The sequence below is a fragment of the Lampetra planeri genome, chromosome 2 (genome assembly GCF_965212315.1).
Source record: "Lampetra planeri chromosome 2, kcLamPlan1.2.h2, whole genome shotgun sequence".
NCBI lineage: Eukaryota > Metazoa > Chordata > Hyperoartia > Petromyzontiformes > Petromyzontidae > Lampetra > Lampetra planeri.
Window position 1 is genome coordinate 34,056,651 of NC_136108.1, and position 22,536 is coordinate 34,079,186.

Below are 22,536 nucleotides of genomic sequence, written 5' to 3' on the forward strand. Positions count from 1 at the left end.
GGAGGTAAGGATGGGCCAGGGAGACGAAGAGGTGGAGGTCTTGACGGAGGAGCGGAAACTCGGCAGGGAGGGTGCTCGCTGCTTAATGTGGAGTGGAGGAGAAATCCGATGAGCTATGAAGCTCTTTTTAACAGATGCCCAGTAGGGCCACGAGGTCCGAACGTTACAATAACGCTGCAACATTGCCCGGAGGGCGGAGGATACAATTCAGTTCATAAAAATGAAATGTTGCAGTCTGTTTTGTTATTTCAATATGATTTGTGTATAGCCGTGGAGCAGTGGCGCGGTGGTTAGTGCGCGAGGCTAAGAACCCCACGACCCGAGATTGATTCCCGGCTAAAATTGGCGGCCTTTAATCTGAACTGGTCCTGGGCCTCCCACCCCACCTCTTTCTTTACCAGCGTGGTGAAGTATGGTCAAACAACCCCCGCGACCGATACAGGTGGGGCGAGGCCTTCATCCAATCTCTATATATATCCACAAGTGACATTTTTCTCAAAGACAGAATTTCGTCATATATGCCAAACCCAGGTGGCAGGATTGTTGCCCCAGTGATGAACCATGTTGGCCGAGATAGTCGCTGCTTCGGGTAATAACTTACAACGCGCAGGTCAGCGGGCCTCCATCGCTTCTCCCGATGCCAAGCTGCTCGCGATACTCGGTCACATTAAGTTGGCTCCGCAGAAGGAAAACTAAATTAGAGTTGACAAGGGTGGAGATGGCAGAGATGACCGATTTGAGCAAACGTTGTTTGTCTTGGAGTGACTTCGGGCGCGGATCCAGGCGTATGGAGAAACCGGCCGAAGCTGATTAGAGTGTCCACTGCGATCGCCTCGCATGGCCCATCGCAGCTGCAGCGGCGGCGGCGGCAGTGATGGCATTGAAAAGAGGCCGCCCCTTGGCAGAGGGGGAGGTCGAAACGCGCGCGGGTGTCTGTCGGTGTCTTGCCCGAGCCGCGTAGATCTCCTGCTCAAGCGAACAACGGTGCAGTAGCCTCGCCTCTTGTTCGCAGCCATGAGCCACCGTTGGCAGTTCCACTCTCCTATCGGGATGACGAGCCTACGCCTCGCACAGCCAACCGGTTACTTGCACGCAGATCGGTACCTATTTTAGCACCGCAGGAAGGATGATGGGCTGAGTGAGAACCCCCGTCCCCAACACACCCGCCCCAAAGCAGCATTTGAACTCGCATCCTTCCAACTGCGAGCCGATGGCTCTGCCGCTGAGCCAACTGGCGTTGCCGTGAGCTCGCAATTGTACAGAACTTGTACAGGTCACATCATCTCCTCGCTAGGATGCCCCGAGTAGTTAAGTCTCTGGCATAATCATTCAATTCTTAGAACGCTAACAATGCTAACGGACCAGGTGGCTCATTATTAATACGATTTTTTTCGTTCAATTCTCAAAAGCACAAATCAAGTTTCCCCCGATGGGGAATCAGGATCGAGGAATGTTTTTAACGTTTTGCAAAATCACAGAACCCACACTTTTTTTTTTATCCAAACCAGCCCCTTACGCTTACAGACCAATGCACACCAGCGATAATTAATACAAACACGCGCAAATGAATGTGCCTCCCAGGCCCCCAGACTCGGCGTCAGCCACGGGCGAATCTACAACAACATTGACCGTGGGGTGTTATTACTATTATTATTATCAGAAATAAGCTGTACACAGCTAAATTAAATTACGTTGTATAAATACGCTTAAAAATAAAAATTCAATTAATCATCGTTTTGGCACACGCGTGTGCGCTGTAAATAAATACGCGGCGCGTACACACACACACACGCTCGCTCGCATACACGCACGCACACATACACACGTACACACGCACACACACGCACACACGCACACACGCGCGCGTCTAAATGTGCGCAAATGAGCTAATAAAAGTTAGGCTATATATTCACGCTATCTTAAAAACACATATATAAATATATACGTAAACGCCGAGTAAACAAATTATTCTCAAATGAAAAAATCCCGCCGTTGTAATAAAACACACCTGTCCCAATCATGGAAACTGTCCATGGGCAGTAGGCACGTGTGTTGAACTTCTTTCGCACCGTACATAGATAATCGTGCTAATCGGCAAGCAGGCAGGCTAGCTGACATGCAAAAACATGTCTATTAATGGCCAAGCAACTGAGCACACACTCAGGCTGGCACGAGACGGCGTCGCCACACGTTAGCAGATGTAGTTCTATTCACAACCACAGCGAACATCATTGCGGGTCAGAGCTTGTGCACAAATACGAAGGAGACATCACACAGCGACGATACTCGACGACTTCTCGGCTACTCCTGACGCGGTTATCTGCTGGCTTGACCACCTGGACGTGAAATTGTGGTTGCTGCTCTGCATCCACATCAGCCGTGCGAAAGACAAAACACATTCATGCTGTGGAGGTAGCTGGAAGGAACGTTGGGTTGCTCGGTCAATGGCCAGCGTCAGCGGCGGCGTGGTGTATTCCACAAATATGGCCGACTGTGAGGTTGGGCACAAGCCGGCGTGAGTAGGTTAAACGTTGAGTTTTATAAGGGCACCACGGGGTGACCAGCCCCTCTCTACCCAGCCACACCCCTCCCACCCCCCACCCAGCCCCACCCTCCCCACCCAGCCCCTCCCCACCCTCCCCACCCAGCCCCTCCCCACCCTCCCCACCCAGCCCCTCCCCACCCTCCCCTCCTCACCCAGCCCCTCCCTCCCCATGTATGCATGTGACTGTACTGGTCTGACTGGAGTTGGCCAAACATCCCAATGTAGGATAACAGAGCTTGGGCAATTATTGGCGCCGGTTCTGGCTGTCTCCCCACTTCGCCGTGGTAACCCACGCATCTGAATACATCTCTCTCCCTCCCTACCAGTGAACGAGTACACTGTGCGTGCAACGAATTATCAGCTGCGGCAATTGTAAATTGGTTGCATCCGTTGCTCAGGTGTGGTGCGACATGGAGACGAACGGGGGCGGCTGGACCGTGATCCAGCGGCGGGACGACGGCAGCCTGGATTTCCACCGCACCTGGGCGGAGTACAAGCTGGTGAGAGCGCGCCGGCCGCCAGGGAGATGAACGCACCGAGCGTGCACGCACCCCACGCACCGCACGCACGCACCGCGTGCAAGCCGTAAGTCAACGGCTCCGCGACTCGTTACGCTAACCGGACCGCGCGAGGCATTTGCCACGGTGGTCGCCGTTTCGCTCCACTCGTATGAACGCACCGTGCGTTGAACTTCTCTCGCGCCGTACGTAGCCAGCCGTGGCAATTGGAGATGCGGGGGCTTTATTTTTTTTCACAGAACGGAATTTCAATTGTGGAGGGTCCCCGCTACATTGGGTTTATATTTTATGATGTTTTCAGCCGATATATGGAGGGTTCACACACGTGTCAGGAAACCGGAGCGACCGGGAGTAAACCCACGCGCGTGAGGGGGGGGGACAACACTCTAACCCCATACAGATGCAAACAGATGGCGATTAACCCACTTGCTGTACTGGCTTCTGGCGAGCCAGGGTTACTGCACCTCCTCGACGCCCACGGGAAGAAGGGGAGTTTCACAACATTTGTGCGGCGATTCACCAACCCTCGCCGCTGCTTCCACGGCGCCGGATTACAGACAGCGGCCACGTGCAACAGCGGAGCCACCAGCGCCCTGGCTCATTGTGGCCGTAGACTTGGCCTCATTCCAGACGAAGGTCCCACCACGTGTCTGCGCGACGTCGAGGCCGAGTGGCGCGCGGCGCAAGGCCGAAAGGACCGTGCCGGCGCAGATGGAGCACGGCCGCGCAAAAACCTGCGGAGCTTAATTTGTCACTTTAATATTTCTCGGGTGCCTGGTAGACTGGAGGAGGTGGTTCCCGACTCGTAGCTAAAGCCATAACGAAGAGGTATGATGGATGCGGCATGCCGGGTGCGCCAATATTTTTTGCAAGTCACCGATCCGGAAAGGCCTGGCTGAAATGAGCCGTGCGTATTGGAGAATATTGTACGCACGGACACCAAACGAAACTACTATAAACTCAACTAAACCATTTTTATTTTACCAGGTAAAGCCCACTGAATTATATAGCTCTTTTGCAGAAGCGACGTGGCCATAAATGATAGTTCAACAAAGTGGCTCATCACGAAAAAATGTATAGCAGCCAAATACTCTAAACACGCGTTGATAAATGTGGAAGGGAAAACCGGAGGACCCGGAGAAAAATCCACGCGACCACGGGGAGAGAGACACGCAAACTTAAAATATACAGCAGGCGTCAGGGTCGAGATCGAACCCATGCCCTCCTTGCATACCAGGCGAGGGAGTTAACATCTCGCCATAGTGACACCATTGTTTCGTCGTGCGGCACGTGGGCTCTTGCGAGCGTGGGCATCGATGATGTGAGCACACGTGCCCTTCTCTCTTGAGCTTCCCCTTACTGGATTCTCGGTGTAACTTTCGTGCTGAGAGGGCAACTGGGCATGAAGAAATTACCATTGGAAATGTATCCAGAATTTTCGTCGAAAAAAAGTGTCAGTTTTGCTGCCAGATAAAATGGTAAAAAAACAACTATCATATTTTGCTACTGGCAAAGGAGGTTCCAATGGTGAAATTATTTGTTGGCCGTCACTCCGCCATGATTCTTAAACCCACCCGGCTATCGTTGCGTAGAAGGTTGGAGGAATGGCGTGAAGGGTTGGTGGCCAAAGGACAAGAATAACAATGGAGTGGCAGCCAAGGAATGGAACGCGTCGGAGAGTGTGTTCACCGGGGACTATGGAGCGATGAAATAAATTCGCATGATGTGAACGTGCTAGGTGGATTAATGCATTGGATTGTGAGAGACGGAGGCGGCTTGGGGAGGCTTTAATCTAGCAGTGGATTGATCATGGCTGTCGCTGATGATATCATGGAATGTTTTCATACATCTGACAAAATTATGATTAAACGCATCCGTAAAACAAAAAACGCCAGGGTAAAAAAAAAACCGCCGCCACATTCATAACGCCCGAAATTACATAAAATAATGAAACTCCAGGGGGTGAGAGAATTTTATTTTTAAATAGCGCTGTATGAGCCAATACTCATTTCCTTTTCGAGGACGCTTACAATCACTCAGCTCGGTGCCCTTGCAGCAACACCGTTCACCTGCGCACACGCACTGACGCTCGCCGTTAAATAAACACGCGTACCTGGTACTTTGCCTAAATATAATTGACTATGTCACGCTCAAACCCCCGAGCTCTCGAGGCGCGAGTATTGACGTTCCACGGACAGCCGAGCACGGAGAATTAAACGTAGAGTTCTCTAAATCGAGAAAACACGCCCCTTCCGCTGTGAGCTTCAAACGATAATAAGAGGTTTTTTTTGGCAAGGCTTTGTCATCGTCAATTCCCCCTGCGCTCTAAGAAGCGATGCCACGAGTCAGCCCGAATTAGTTAGACGCACGCGGCGCGCGTTGAACAATTTCTTTCGAACGCGTTGCATTCGGCACGGCGTGGGTGGTGCTGCTCGAGTCGTCGTGCCTCGCTTGGCGGCTTGGGTCCCCTTCACCGATTGCGCACTCTCCGCCTGTCACGCTCTCGTCTCCGTCTTCTCTTACCCTGTCCTGGCTTAGGTCACAGCTACGCAACTAAATCCTTTGTTTTTGTTTGTGTTGCCAATTATTGCTGCTGCTGCTACGTTGGCAGTGGTGCAAAAATAACAACAACAACAAACTCAACACGTTCGTCAACAACACAATCTATCATAGATATGTTGTATACGTATTTGTATTTTCTTTTTCAGGCAGTGTTATTAACAAATGTGTTGAGTTAAAACAATAATAATAATATTCGTATACCACTCGTCTGGGGGCGGCTGGGTGGTGCAGTGGTAACGCTTGTGACACCACAGAAAGAAATGTCTGGTTTCGATTCCGAACTCGGGTGCATTTTTCCGTGCGGAGTTTGTATGTTGCGCCCCTGTTCTGCCACACACACACCGTGTTGTTAGTGACTGCGTGGAGTTTTTTTTCTTTGCCACGATTATTTAGTGTAACTTTGGTGTTGGCAGCATGGATCCAGTTATCGCATGCCCCGCACTGTCATCGTTTCCCGACAGCTTCTGCCCGCACAAAAAGATCCCCCGTATAGCCCTAACAGACTGTTGGGGCAAGTGTTGTTAGCGAGCACCTATGAACGCCGGCATGGCACAAGAGGGGGGCGGGTGGCCAGCACCAAGTAAACATCCGAGGCTGAGTCCACCTAGGGGAGGCCCAGGACCGGTTCAGATAATATAATCGTCGCTGGTGTTGGCCGTGAGTGGGGAAAATCGAACCCGGGTCGCCGGGTTCGTAGCTGTTGCACCACATGCCCTCTCACTCGACCTAACAGACGGTTATGCAGCCAAATCTTGCATAATGTGTAGAAGAGGTTGGAGAGGAGGGTGGTTTGGGTTTTATTGAACAAAGCTGCCAAAACATTGTCACAACTGGATCTCTTTAGCATTTACACAAAAATCTAAGTTCCATCAAGTTGTTTCACGTGGCTGCGATAGAACAGGTGACAAAAATTATTTCAAAGGTAACGTAAACACGTGAGTGCGATTGACTGGCTAAGTTGGGACGGCGACCAGGTGCCCTTGGCTTTCGCTGAGAGCATTTGAAAAATGCCATCAAGATTTGTGGGCCGGTTATAATGTTTATAAAAGCTCCTCAAAGCGCTCAGTTAAAATGTGGTGGGTCCGATGATCAGCCTGCGTGCGCGTGTACATGTGTGTATGTATGTGCGCTCGTGCGCGCGGATGTGTTTTGTGGGGAGCGGTGACGCAGTGGTTAGCGCACTGGCGATGATAATGCGGCGACGTGAGTTTGTTTCCCCACCACGGCTAACATCAGTGGCAATTGTCTGAACAGGTCCTGGGCCTCTCCTAGGTGGTCTGTGCATTAAATGAATAGCTGGTGTGGTAATGTACGCATCGGCACTGGGGAAACAAAGGCTGCAGGGCAGTGTCGCTGTGCCTGCCGTCAAATCGGCGCTCGCTAACGGCCTGTTAATATATTCTTGGTTCTTTCGGTAAAGTCACGTGGAAGGGAAATAATAAAATTGTTATATTTTTTTTTTAATTATTATTTCCCTTCCACGTGACTTTACCGAAAGAACCAAGAAGATGAATCCCTGCAGTCACGAAAGCTTTAAATCGAAAAGCCTGTTAACAGTCTACACGAGGTGGTGGGGGGGGTGGTGGACGACCTTCGCCCCTTTATCCGTGTGTGTTGCAACGTGCGCGTGCCCCGCAGGGGTTCGGCGAGCCGGCGGGAGAGCACTGGCTGGGGAACGAGCACGTGCACCAGCTGAGCAGCCAGCAGGCGCACGTGCTGCGCGTGGAGCTGGGCGACTGGGAGGGCCACCGCGCCTTCTCCCTCTACGAGCGCTTCTCCGTCGCCTCCGAGAAGCAGCACTACCGGTGGGGGGGGGGGGGCAGCGTCACCGCCACCGCTGAGAACCCCAAAAAACACGACGTCGTGGGCAGGGCTGGCTGGGGACGCGGCAGCTCGCGGGGTTAGAGGTGGCCCCAGGGATTCGGTGCATTTACGGCCCATGGGAGATATGTATATACAAAGATCCCCCGTATAGCCTTAACAGACTCTAGGGGCAAGTGCTGTTATAGCGAGCACCTATGAAGGCCGGAACGGTACACGAGGGGGTGGGTGGCCAGCACCACGCCCGACCGCCTTTTGTCTCCCCAGTGGCGATGTTTACACACCACACCAAGTACTCATTTCAGGCTGAGTCGACCTAGGAGAGGCCCAGGACCGGTTCAGATAATCGTCACTGGTGTTGGCCGTGAGCGGGAATCGAACCCGGGTCGCTAGGTTCATAGCGCAGCGCGCTAACCGCTGCACTACCGCAGGGCTGGGGATTCGGCAGCTCGCGGGGTTAGAGGTGGCCCCAGGGATTCGTTGCATTTACGCCCCATGGGAGATATGTATATACAAAGATCCCCCGAAGTCAACATCCTTGATGCTCATCTTGATAAATTCAAGGAGAACATGGGAGCGTACTCGGAGGAGCAAGGCGAGCGCTTCCACCAGGATATATTGGACTTTGAATGCCGCTACCAAGGACAGTATGACAAGAACATGATGGGACACTACATTTGGGGCTGATTCGTGAAAGTGATTTACAGCATAATCGTAAATCTCGAAAAACTACTCACTTCTAAATCTTTTGTAGTAATTTTTTTATATTACTTTAGTATAAATACATGTTAATTTTGATTCATGTTATGTGAACGAAAAGACACAAATTCGCCCGTTTTCTTATTGAAAATAGGTACATTTGATCACTGTCCTGGTCAAAAGCAAAGTTTGTGTGCAATAATAGGCATTTTCTAGACTTTTTATGCATAAGCAATTGCGAAACAACACTTACTACCCAGGAACAGAAATTGTGTTCCACAGTGTAATCCCCGCCATGACCTGGAAGAGAGCCTTCGTCTAGCGGTGGAGTGACAAATGGGACATGCAGAAAGTGGCAGCACAAAACCAGCATTTGTCTGAACACAGAGGGAGCCCAGTGCCAGTCGACTCCGATCAGCACAATTGGCTACGTACGGTGCGAAAGATGTTCAGCATAGTACATCAAAGTTCATTTATTAGGTATAGTCCTGTGAGCCATTCGGCTCTTGAATCGGGTGCAACCGCAACAAACAAAAAAACATGAACAAGAAAACATCTTAAAGTGACTATGTGCATACTTAGAGTGTAACGAGTAGTACAGGCTTGCAATGAGTTTGCTAGATTGCAGACCCTTAATATTCGCGGTGGTACGTTCCTGAAGAACTTCGTGAACATTAAATCCGCAAAAAATAGGGTTATGGAGGGGCATAAACATGTATTAGATTTGAATATAAACACATCATCTGTCCATGTATACTAATGCCTACATATATATTGTACAGCATCGTTGTGTTATTTAAGTCACCTTTAAAAATAATTCATAGAAACATATAAATTTATACTATGGGAACCTCATTTGCCAGTAAAAATATGATAATTGGTTCTTTACCCTTCTATCTGGCAACAAAACTGACACCTTTTTACAAGGAGTCATGTTTGCATAGACCGCAATACCTGCAGTCATAATACAAACAAAAGAACATAACTCTGATAATGTGCACTGTCCTTGAAGTTGATTGATCCACACCCGAGACAGCTTTCCTTAGAGCCTAGTCTCATATGGGCTCTAAGGAAAGCTGTCTCGGGTGTGGATCAATCAACTTTAAGGACATTGCACATTATCAGAGTTATGTTCTTTTGTTTGTATTATGACTGCAGGTATTGCGGTCTATGCAAACATGACTCCTTGTAAAAAAGGTGTCAGTTTTGTTGCCAGATAGAAGGGTAAAGAACCAATTATCATATAAATTTATATTATACGGTACCAAATTTCAAAATATTATAAAGGAAAAAACTCACGGTGCAAACGGTGCAGCAAACAAAGGCAAACTGAGCTGGGGAGCAACCTTTGCGCTCTCTCCATCCGCATGTACGTTGAACTTTTTTCGCACCGTACGTAGCCAACCGTGGTTATCTGAGTCGCGGGGGAAGGACAACAAAGTGACGCAAAAAAATCATTTGTAAAGAAAATCTTCCATGCCTCGCGATTTCTTGTTGGGAAGTGGCACACTGTGGCCTTGCACATTAAACATACAACTCTAAATTTGCCGCGAATAAGTAAAACCGCAATTGGAGAAGCCCCGCGAATATTAAGGGTCTGTTGTCCTGCAAGTTGGCTGTGCACGTTCGAGCTTTGTCCTGTCTAACTGGGCGGGAACTCATGGGACCAGAGCAGCCGCATTTGCAGAGAGTAACCGGGTCACTCAAAATTAACAAAAGCAAAACAAACAAAATAAGTCCAGCGGTGAAGTAAGCAGACATCGTACCAAAAAAAAAAAATACCACAACCCCATTCGCTTGAGGAATTCCAAATAGTGCACAAGCATAAATCAATGCAAAATCAAAGTAAAGTATTAAATTCCCCGCAGCGCAAATCGGCCCAGGCAGATTACCTCCAGATTGTACGTGGCACGCATTACAAAACTAAGTCACAGAAACGCGAACATTAAACAGATAAAGGGTGACCACAGTACTGTACTAATACGTGAGCAAACAAGAATATATATCTCCTTAACAGTGCTGTCGGGACAAGTGTTGTTACCGAGTAGCACCTATGAAGGCCGGCATTGCACAAGAGGGGATGTGTGATCAACACCACGCCTTTGTGGTGATGTTTACATACCACACAAGGTACTCATTTGAGGCTGAGTCGACCTCGTTCAGATAATTGCCACTGGTGTTGGTCGTGAGCGGGAATCCAACTCGGGTCGCCGGGTTCATAGCACAGTGCGCTAACCGCTACGCTACCGCTCCCCACACTCACATTCACACACACAATGTGCACACGCGCACACACTCAAACACTCACTCCCAACGCGAGACTGACTCATTACATCTCGCAGAGGATCGCCTTGCTGAACAAAATATTTCCGTGGTTCAGTTTGCAACTGTGAGTTCGCGTTTTAAGTCAATGCAAAAAATGTATGGAAGCTGGTTCGTTAAGTGCGGGTGTTCGTAAGTGGGGGTGTTCGTAAAGTGCGGGTGTTCGTAAGTGGAGGTGTTCGTAAGTGGGGGTGTTCGTAAGTGTGGGTGTTCGTAAGTGCGAGAGTTCGTAAGTGTGGGTGTTCGTAAGTGTGGGTGTTCGTAAGTGTGGGTGTTCGTAAGTGGGGGTTTTCGTAAGTGGGGGTGTTCGTAAGTGGGGGTGTTCATAAGTGGGGGTTTTCGTAAGTGGGGGTTTTCGTAAGTGGGGGTGTTCGTAAGTGTGGGTGTTCGTAAGTGTGGGTGTTCGTAAGTGTGGGTGTTCGTAAGTGGGGGTTTTCGTAAGTGGGGGTGTTCGTAAGTGGGGGTGTTCGTAAGTGCGGGTGTTCGTAAGTGGGGGTGTTCGTAAGTGGGGGTGTTCATAAGTAGGGGTGTTCGTAACTGCGGGCGTTCGTAAGTACGGGTGTTCCTAAGTCGAGAACCGCCTGTATAAATCTCACATACCTACACACGTGCACGCGTGCGCATCGTAGGCTGTTGCTGAAGGGCTTTGGCGGCACAGCCGGACGCTTCAGCAGCCTGAGTCAGAGTGGCGTCAGCTTCAGCACCAAGGATGCCGACAACGACAACTGCGGCTGCCGCTGCTCACAGATGGCGACCGGAGGTGAGAAGAGGAGCCAATCACCCCCAGCAAATGCCGGGCTGTCGTGATTCACGTGTAGGGTCTGGGCTATCCGTTTGTCAAAGTCATCGATTAACTCACTCAATTATCCGACGATGGTTGCTGCGCTGGTGTTGACGCTTTGCAGGTTTCTTAAACCCTCCTCCCGCGTCTGTCGACCCAGCCGTGTATCAATGTGTGCACCAAGTTTGTTGACTGAAAGGCCGCGCGTGGTGGGGTAAAGTGTGGGTACTTCCACCTCTTCCATGATGCCTTCCCGTTTTTAACTGCATTGCCCTCTAGAGGGGCTCTAGAGCTCCCTCTGGTGGAGTTACTTCCGCCGGAAGTGGGGCATTAACAAGCAATTGCAGGGGCTGCTCCTTCATCCATCGAATTGAAGTGAAAATAGTTTGGGGGGGGGGGGTGGGGAGGAGAAAGAAACCCCGTCTCTCCCGCTGTATTTACTGGACTACCCATCGCAGCTCTCCATTCACGCGCCGGCTAAACGCTGCGATTGGATTCGCGTGCTCCGCTCGATTCCGGAGTGCGGGCACAGAGCCCCCCTTTGTCTACGGCTGGCCAGGGTATTCACGCGCCAACCGCAGCTGAGCACGACTAAGTCGACGTAACGCTCCCTGGCTTTTCTCCCCAGCATGCTTGCCACAACAATCCCCCGAAGCACAACAAACCGCACGCTGTGCTGGCACACAACGCAATGCCACATGAGCTTAACAGAGAAAGAGAGAGAGAGAGCTGTGTCTGTGTTCTTTACCCACCTCTTCCCTTGTTTTCTGTCCTGGCACACAATTGGCGAGCGGTCGCACGCCCGCCCTCGGCTGGGTTTTGAAGCCGCGGAAACTCGCACGCGTGAAACATTTAACCCAAAAAAAGTAAGAATAAGAATAATCGTTCCGCCCGTAAAATTGCTTTCAGGCTGGTGGTTCGACGCGTGTGGGGCGTCCAATCTCAACGGCCGCCACTACTCGGGGGGGCAGCACACGGGCAAATTCAACGGCGTCAAGTGGCACTACTGGAAGGGCTCCAGCTACTCCCTGCGCACCACCACCATGAAGATCCGCCCCGCCGACTTCGACTCCTGACGCGACAAACGTCGATTTGTCGCGCGTCTCGCGACTCGCTGCAGCTGCCGCTGCTGGTTAACGGTGGCGACGCTTGCTCTGGTGGTAGACGTATGGGTAGAGAGTGTAGGGTCAGATGATTTAAGTTATCTTCATGAGCGGGGCATCGGAGCAGAAATTAACCGCTGCTCCTCAAACCGCCCGTGCTCACGCCCCCTCCCCCGCACCCAATCTCTTACACTCAAGAGGCTAAAGTTGCCACCTGTCCTGGTCTTTTTCCCAGGATCGTCCTCTGTTTGAGTGAGATAGCGGTCCTGGGGCATCTGTAAGTCAGCTGTGCAACAATGCCCTTACGCTTAACACGGTGCATTACAATGTAGTTTCGCCCCCGCTTCCAGTGCTGTGAAAGGCATTCTTAATCCCATGACATGTCCTGGTTTTTTGTGGTTCAGAGGTGGCAACCCTGATATTGACACACACACACAATGCCCAACCGTCACCGCACTCCAGTAAAAGTATAACTCCATTGTTTATAGTGTTAATATTAGAGCTATGATATTAATGAACAGTCCAACTTTTCTTCAAATATATATATTGTTTTATCATGGATACCCCTGGAGTCTTGGGGCCCGAGACGAATATCCCCGCTTGTTACCTCCCCTCGAATCTGCCCCCGGTAAGATGGCTTAAACATCCAAATAACCGCTCAGTTACTGAAGGCGTACGGCCGCGGTGACTTATCACAACCAGCTCGTACGGGGTTGCCAGGGCGGCGCGGGGGATTGTGGGTGAGGGTTTGGGCGACTGCGACTTGTGACGATCTCCGTTTTGTTTTTGCAACAATTATTTAGCGTACGACAAACACCCCCCCCCCTCTCCGTCTTTACATCCGCCACCGAGACTTCCTGCGTTTATTAAAAGCTGCAGATGTTCAGATGCTGGGTTTTTATTGCGCACACGAGCTTGGCAGTAAAACCCCGCTCTGGGGTTGTGTGTGCTTTTTTTGTGTTTTCCCGCCGCGGTTATGTGCACGCGGCAAGAGCGCCTTAAACGCGTGCGCCTGGGCCACATGGCACGATATGCGATCCGGCGGTAGTATTTAAAATGGACTCAAAGCGGTTGTACGGCCACTTCCATCCGATTTATTTTCGCGTTATTTCATCGACGCATTTCTTTTTTTTTATGCTGACGATCCACGTGCGTTTCCAAAGCTACGCATCCAATTCGTTGTCATGAAAATACCAGGGCAATAATATTAACGACAATAATGAGAAGTTCAACGTACAAACGTACGAGTTATTCATTAACACATCTATACATATACGTTATTTGTTAACATGTATCAATGCAACTTTGTTTCAGTCACGTGACATTCTTGACAGTTTTCTGAAAGGCAAACGGTTTTTAACTGACAGATAAATTATTTAGCGAGTTATTTTTTGCTGATGCTGCTGCATAGGCAGTTATACACAAGCACAAATAACAAAAAATCACTCAACACATTTGTAAATAACACTGTGGCCTTAAAAGAATAAAAACGTATATGAGGCGACATTTTGGGTAATGGACCTTCTCTTTATAATACATATTTTTATTTTAAAGGCAGTGTTATATTGACGAATGTGTTGAGTTTTTTTTATTTATATAAATGATTAATGTTTGATCACAGATATTAGGGGTGTAACGATGCATCCGTTTTTCAATTGACAATTCCCACGATGCACCCATCGATGGTTTTAACGAATTAAAAGCACATGTAGGTGAAATGCTAAAGGTGCCGATAGGGCTAATGGCACGGGCACACATGTCAACATAAGGTGGAAAAAATAAAAGTTTAGTAGAAATAAGATGGTGAAAACGGCGACACGGAAGAATCAATTCTTGAATGGGATCAGAACCCCGAATGGTGATAATTCATTACATTTCACAAGGGATGTGATTTTTTTTTCTCCAAACAAATTTCATCCCAGATGCTTCAATCATGACAATGCCTGCTTTTATTGCTGGACGGCTGATTTCCTAAAGCCGCTCTCACTACAAGTGCAGAAGCACTTTGTTTTTTTTAAAGTAAGTCTCGAAAAGATTACAGACGTTATATATATATGTGCGTAATACCGTTATATTGCTATCATGTAAAATCACTTCGCGGCGTGTGGTGATTACATTTTAACATCATCTTGACATATATATATGAGCCCTTTGTATATAATAGTTATATATTAACATTTTCTTTTATACCGTTTTATATTTTAAAGGAAGAATGTGCGTATTCTGATACACAATAAATATGAACTGGAAAACACGTTGTGTTCTACACAGTGCCCAGTGACTGTTATACTTAGAAAAACAACAACAAGCGCCATTCGCCACTAAGTGGCGGTGACGTCACCACGACGCTTGTGCCAGGCCATGTGCACCTTGAGGCCACGTGAAGTGTCGAACGCCCGCTGGCAGGAAGTCACGGGGCAGACCCAGGTGCCACGGGTCGACTGACTGAGATGACACACACACACAAACACTACCATTCACACCGTCGCCTTCTAGGAGACACACGCCGAGGATGTGTGTCAAGGAGCACAAAATACCACCACGCCAACTGCGGTCATCCTCGCTGCAGCTGCAGCAGCAGCAGTGGCTTGTGGCTGCTTGCCACCAAACAAAGACGGTCACTGCATCGCGCGCTTTCAGATGCGCCTCTACTGCCACCGAGAACGCTCTTCCGTCCGATATTAGGGATCCACTGGAGCGATGCACTTTTAAATCTATATTTAAAACTCATTTCTTTAGAACTTATTTTTGTGTTTAGTTTGCTGTCCTTCCCCCCGCACCTCCAGTTAGCACGGTCGGCTATATACGGTGTGAAAGAAGTTCAACATGCATACGCACACCATGCATACAATATACATAGAGCATGCAGATGGCAAGTTACTGATGTAAGCCACCGTAGTTTGCGCTCTTTCAACGGAGGAGGAACAGAAAAACGACGCGAAGTCTCTCTCCTGAAGCCCTCTTGTCGTGGCGAGCAGACCTCGATGGTGTCAATTTCAGCTCCCAAACCAAACTGCTGCCATCGTCATGCGCAAAGAATAGAAAAAAACGCGAAAACAGAGAAATATTAGACGCGCGCAAGACAAACGCCACGCGTCACTTGTGTGGGATTATGTTTTGAGAACGTTGAAAAAGTGTAAACGTGTCCACCCTGCCTGAGATCTAGAGTTGAGCCGTCAATCAATTAGCAGCCTTGATCGATGCGCGCTGAGTGAAGTCTTCCCCAAGCCGTCGCCGTCAATCGCTGCCCCGCAGTGTAACGATCCACGGATCATCGCACACGAGCTGGTTTCGTCGCTCCATTTCCACGGCGGGCGTCCTGCTGAGCGCGTTCACTCTCCTGGCTCGCACTCCCATCTTTTTAATCGACCACTCGCCATCATCCCGTCTCGTGACGCATACATCCGGCACGCAAACCAACGCGCTCTGATGATATCTGCATTCATACTCTAAGGTTTTTTCGGTAAAGTCACGTAGGTAAAAAATAATAATAGAAATAAAATAATAATAATAAATCAATTAAATCACGACGTTTCGGAGGCAACACAAGTCTCTGTCTTCAGGTGGGACCGTCACAGCTAAATTTACTGTATACATTTTTTGCTACTGTATAAATTTTGCTGTTACTGTATCAAGTGAGCTGTTACAGTATAAATGTAGCTGTGACGGTCCCACCTGAAGACGGAGACTTGTGTTGCCTCCGAAACGTCGTGATTTAAATATTTTATTATTATTTTATTTTTTACCTACGTGACTTTACCGAAAAAACCTCAGAGTATGAATCCTTGCAGTCACGAAAGCTTCAAATCTAGAATTGATATCTGCATTGTCTTCGGAACTGATTGGCCTACAACGGAGACGGCCTTCTGTTAACGACCTCGTCTCACCATTAGACCAGAGGACGCCAAAAGGCCACCGGTAAAAAGGCAATGCAAGTATGACGGATGCATATATTATCAGAGCATGTTTGTTAGCATTTCTTTCCACAAGCATTTCGTGAGTGTAGACTTGATGCATTTGGTGATTGAACATCTCAAAACCTCCTGTTTTATTGCCAGAAAGGGCAAATCCTCTCCTCGTTTCTTTTTCATCATTTTGATACTGGCAAAAAAAAAAAATGTCCCGTAGAATATATTGCGTGCCAATTTTCTCGGCCCGTATTTATACTGTCAGATGAATAACGGCATCGAGCACAGCCACTTACGGGGAACGGCCTCGCTAACGGTTGCTGTCAGAGTTGCGCTCTGCCTTATTTCAGCTTTAACAATTTAGAAAAAAACTAACGAAGCTCGCTCGCTTCCAAGCGAGACGGAAATGCCAATACGTCACCGCGTCCAATTAGCAGCGTGGCCTTGCTCTCTTCAAGAGAAACGTATTTTGACAATTTTTATAATGCGGAGCCAAAATCTTTTAAGTTCTGCGCTTTCTTATCAGATTTTGAAAAACAACAAAAAAACGGGAGAAAAGTGGCTTCGTGTTATTGTGAAAGACTCGATGACCTTAATAAAAAAAAATTACGATAATATCTGGCAAATGCTTCAGAAGCTCGACTTTCTGTTGGCCACGTGATCATTTTGAAATTTGGAATTTTGGGGGGGTGGGAGGTTTTCCGCCATCTTTCAGGAAACAATTTTGAACGGCCCACTGGTCCCTGACTTTTCTGTAGCTGAAGTAATGATTTAATTACGTTAATTAGAATAATAGGAGCCCTTTGCAAGCGCAATTTCTTTTTCACCTCGTCACTCCCATGCTTATTTTTTTTTAATCAACGTTTCACAGGAGTGGTCATCGGGCCGATGTTTGTCGGGGAAAGAAAACATTTCCACCCGCCCCTAAAAGCCTAAATGCACAACGGGCAGCTTCGTGACAACATTCAGGGATCGGATTCCCGTGGCCGATTGGGGCCCAACTCGTGTGACTTCACGCCACCTGTGTTTGCTTGGCCCTGGGTGGTAATGCCCTCCTGGTCTCGTCTTGAGACCATTGCTTTCATCATCCCGAGGAGCCCTGTTGTGGTAGCGGCGCAAAATGACCGTGGGTGCCTCTGGGAGCCCTACCTCATAAAACGAGGAACACAAGCCTTAATGAACGTCCCTTCGGGATTAATTTACATCACAAATTATATCGTGACCTCAAAAGCCAAACATTACGACATGTAACGGCAGCAAGTCCGAAATCGTGCTGGTGCAAAAATACATTTAAGTGGTTAGAACAATAAACAATGACAGACCTTTGTTGATTCACACCTGGACGAAGGCTTCCTAATGCTGCGTCAGTTATGGGGGTGCCTTGCCTCTCGTTAACCACACTGGCCACTGCGATTCAGTGAAGGAGGGATGCCCAGGATCGGTTCAGATATCACATCACACTGATGTCAGCTGTGGCAGGGAATAAAGTTGAGTTCAGCGGTCGCAGAGTACATAAACGTTGCACCTCCGATTAGCACAGTTGGCTACGTACGGTGCGAAAGAAGTTCAAAATACATACATGTACGTGCCCGTAAAGCAATTCAGGAAGTGAAGGGAGTTGCTCACGTTCTACCTCGAGTATAGAGCGTTGCCTGCTGCTGCTGGTGCTGGTGTTTAATGAAAGCCGGCCCATGTTTGACCTCAGTTCAATTCCCACCCATGTCTAATACGAGGGTTGGTGGGTCACCGAAAATCCCAAACCCGCTGGGCTGCGGGTTGACGTGCTTGCCGGAAAGCACTCGAGAAATAAAAAAAAACCCTGAGCACGACACAACGCCCGTTCGCATAACCTTGAACGTACACAAATTCCAGGACCGCACGAGAGAAAGCAATACCGTACACGTTGCAATGACCTATTCGCCAGTACATTACGCAGTTACGGTGTTCCGTCACTCTTCATAACGACGAAGATGAGCTAAACGACGAGAGCAACGCGTGCGATGTCACCGTGGAGAATCGCGCGAGGAATGTGGCAGCCGGGAGGACTTTCGTAGAACTGAAAAAGAAAAGAGCCGCCACTTTTTTGTTAGCTTGTTATCCAAACACCGCCGCGGGCTGCCGATGTAAAGTGTCTGTCGCGATGCCAATTAATTTCCGTTTTGATCGAGCCACACCAGCCCGGGTCGCACAAAGCGCGCAGGGAAGAGAGAGAGACGCCGCGCGACGCGTTGTAAAAATCACCCCCCACCGATCTCGTCCCGTGCAATCTGTCGGACAATCGCGACTCAACCATCTCCGCATTTTTTTTGTATTTTTTTATTTTTTAACACGGCTACAAATACTAAAAACCATCTTCGGAAATGTCTCGTCAACCGTGAAGTGACGATGAGCGGAGGGGCTGGGGGGCGGGGCTGGGGGGGTCCCTCGGTTCGTGACGGAAATGCGGTGGCGGGGGTCGTGATGGATCCACCGCCCCCTGCTACCCCCCCACCTTCGATCGCTCTGTCGGCCTCACGCTTTCGTTGGGCCGGCTGTTGACGACTGTTGGAGTTCCCTTGGGTCGCGCAGCTCTTACGCCCCGCCCGTCGCAATACATAAATAAATATTTCTTAATTAATAAATCTTTTTTTCAAATATTTACATATTTTGTAAATATATTTTCAAATACATAAATATATTTTTAAATAGATAATATTGTTTTAAATTAAATTAGTTTTAAAATCAATATATTTTAATAATTATATTTTCAAATAAATACATATTCTTTTTTACTAAACCCCCCCCCAACTCCAGTTTTATTTTACAAACTGAATGAGCTCCCACTGCGTTCTGTTGTTGCTTGACACCCCGTTGGCGCAAATGCTCAACGGTGAATTTATTTCCACGCCGTCGAACGTTGCGAGATGCCGCCGTCGATGGCACTCGTTAGCGCACCGGGCTTGCAAGTCCAGGACGCGCCGGTTCGATCTCCTGGCGCGGCAGTTGCACGTCTTAAATCCGCCCCCCCCCCCCCGACCGCTGTGTATCCCAGCGGCATCAATGAGTACACCACGGTAGGTCGATCGGCAGGTCACGTGTGGTGGGATTAACTTAACTACATTTATTTGACCAGGCAAGGCCACACTGTGCTATGCAGCTATTTTTCAGAAGCGACCTGGTTATCACAAGTTAATAGCTCAACGAAGTGGCTTATCATGTGGACATTTATCGCAACCAAAACACTCGAAACCCATATTTATAAATGTGGAGGGGGGAACAAAACAACTCAACCGCATGTTTCTAAAGTGTGGGTATTCCCTGGCTAGCGTGGAAGAGTAGGCCAAAATATCCTCCAGAGCTCTCTCTCTCTCGAGTGGCTGTACGCCTCTCTCTCGAGAGAGAGGCCCTTCCTCCAGCAGTGGCAATGAGCAAGCAATTGCAAGGGCTGCACCTTTAACCCAATTAAACATTTGAGCGTCGCTTGAAACGATGCGAGGCATGTGAGTGTTGCGCGACAGAGCGAGCGCGGGGGGTAAGTGAGAGAGGGACACCACTCTGGCTGGTCGTGGCAGGTTCTTCCTAGCCATCTATTCATTTCGCCACGAAACAAATCAACGAGGGGGACAGGAATACCGCAACCAGATGTGGTAATTTTTTTTGCGTGGCAAAATTGAAGCTGGAGCATTGCTGAAATATGAATAAATAATGGACTAACCCCCCAAGTATTATTTTACATCAACCAGATGATAGAAAATGTACATCGCAACACCTGGCGGTCTAATGGATGGTGAGGGTTTGCGAGGCCTGACACCCTGAGGTAATGAAGCACAGCCCCCTTGGCAAGCCTTACGACCGGGGTACAGGTTTGGCCAAAGGCGTTCATTGTGGAGAAAAAAAAAAGTGTCCACATTCACAGGCTGCTCGCGAGAACAAAAACCACCTGAATCGGGAGTTTGTTGGTTCCAGCGATCGCTTGAGCCCTTTTATTTATTTTTGCCAATCTATTTATTTCCTTTTGCCAATCACCCGAGGTGCCGGTTACCATTGTCTCGGCCCTGTCTTGGCACGCGCGACAGAAGATTGATGCCGAGGGATCGCGTCGGCAGAGTTTGCCGTCACGTCCGTCCGCTCCCACCTCGACGGCGCTGGGACGTTTTAAAGTTCAAATACTTTTTTTTTCTGTAATTCCGATTTATGGAGAAGTAAATGTTCAACAACAACAAAAAAACAAACAACGTTTAAACACTTCCCCCGAGCTGTTGTTGAAATATATTCCAAGCGGTATTACTCCCATTTGGAATTCTTTCAATAATTCTAGAGGAGGAGAAATTTAAAAAAACGCGCATTTATTTTATTGCCGCGATGAATTTGCGTCGCGAAAAACTTTTGCCGGCGGCACGCGCGTGGGTTTCGCCGTGGGCTCTCTATCGGTGGGTTGCCTTGATTACTTTTTTCGCAAAGCCGCAGTAATATTCGCAGTCGCGCAGACGTCGAACCAAAACCTCGTGCTCTCGGGGTTGATGGGTGGGTGGGGTGTCCCTGGCGAAGCTTTTGCGCTGGACACGGCCAAAACCCTTGCGAGCCCCGACCCAGGCTCCAGTGATTGATCTGTCATCGGTATAGCAAACGTATTTACAGAGGACGCACAGACACATTTCCCTTCCCCTACTACCCCCCCTACTCCCCCCCCCCACCCCAACACAACGAGATAACTTCAGGATAAATGGTGCCTCTTGACTTTCGACTTGTTCCGTTTCGCCGGTCTCCCGACTCCACATTTCTGGACCGTGAAACTCGTCGTCGTGTGCAAAACGGACAAAAAAATTGAACGATTAATAGAGTTATTTGTGACCCAGATGTAAATGTAGCTTTTGAAACAATGCACAGGCACATATTATGCAATACGTGTAAATAAGTACATTTAAAATAAAATATATTTTCCTATAAGCTAACACGCATAGGTGAGAAAATAAACAGGGTTGAGCAATGACTTCTTCAGCTGACAATTCTAAGTTTTACCGAACGTGTTTGAATTGTTTCCCGATAAACAGTACCTACATATCATTAGACCTCCTTTGCCTGTACCAAAATATAATAATAGGGGTTTTCCCCTTTTTCTGGCAAGAAAACTGAAACCTTTTTACCAGGAATCATGTGTGCATTAACCACGATACTTGTGGTCTCATAACTTTGATAGTGCATTGTCTTTGAGCTGTACGCCTTTTGGCGTCCTCTGGTCTAGCACCAATTGAGACGAGGCTCAAAAGAAAGCTGTCTCTGGTGTGGACCAATCAGTTTCAATGACAATGCATATTTATCAGTGTTTTTTTTTGCATTTTGACCACAAGTATTGTGGTTAATGTAGACATGATTCCTTGTAAAAAGGTTTCAGTTTTCTTGGCAGAAAAAAGGGGAAAAACCCTATTATTAGTACCTATATAGTGAGATATCTCAACGCTCAAACGAACGTGACTTTTTTTCGAGAAATCTCGAAGGCTCGAGGGGTATAAAAAAAAAAGGAAAGATACTCCAAGTCGGTGTTGTTGGCGAGAGAGCCACTCGCAGTGACTTGGCTTTCTGGCACCAATCTCTTGTGATGCCATCGTCAAGCTATCCTCTGTTAGGTCTTCCTCTCTTTCCTGTTCCTTCCATTTTTGCCGAACAACACACTTTTTTTTATTTTGCCTGTTGTTGTCCATCCTACACGTGTGTGTCCAAACAGTGCCAGTTTCCTTCTCGTCACTGCCTGCATCGTCAGGTCGCCTTCCTCTAAGTGCAAGGAATAATTACGTTCCCCCCAAAAAAGAAGCCACCAAGAACACATCCAGCCCTCGGAGCGAAACGTCGGACATCGTGCCGAACGACACGCGGCACGAGAGGAGCCAACGTCGCGGAAAATGTCCACAGACGCGAGTGCGAGAGAGCCGGAGCAGAAGTCGTCGAGAACGAAAACAGCAGCAGCAACAACACCAGCAGCAGCAGCAGCAACAACAACAACAGCGGAGGCGCGATGCGGTGAGATAGGAGGGATTGTTGTGGACAGCCCAGCCAGCTGCTGTCACTGTGCGTGCAGGCACCGTCCTTATCCGCTATCAGGAATGCAAAATAGTTTTGAGACCGGCCGTGAAAAAAAAGGAAAAACATCCTGTTTTATTCTCCCTGCGTTCTATTAATTCCACCACCACCACCACCACTCGCGCTAGCCCTCTCAACCCACACCCCTCCCCCGAGTACGACCGTTTGACATTCACGGTCGATGTTTTGTTTAAGTGTTTGCAGCATCATCCGCCGCGTTGGT

At 48.6% G+C, this 22,536-nt stretch overlaps 1 protein-coding gene across 1 annotated transcript in view; it reads left to right on the forward strand.

Moving 5' to 3' along the window:
• Nucleotides 1–14,605, forward strand: part of LOC144732426 (angiopoietin-2-like) — a 43,743-nt gene extending 29,138 nt beyond the window's left edge. Inside the window, exons 6-9 of the mRNA XM_078613915.1 lie at nucleotides 2,944–3,045; nucleotides 7,264–7,430; nucleotides 11,097–11,227; nucleotides 12,158–14,605. Coding sequence (XP_078470041.1) covers nucleotides 2,944–3,045; nucleotides 7,264–7,430; nucleotides 11,097–11,227; nucleotides 12,158–12,324 — 567 coding nt within the window. The 3' untranslated portion in view covers nucleotides 12,325–14,605. The remainder of the gene's footprint in view (nucleotides 1–2,943; nucleotides 3,046–7,263; nucleotides 7,431–11,096; nucleotides 11,228–12,157) is intronic.
• The last annotated feature ends 7,931 nt before the right edge of the window (nucleotides 14,606–22,536 follow it).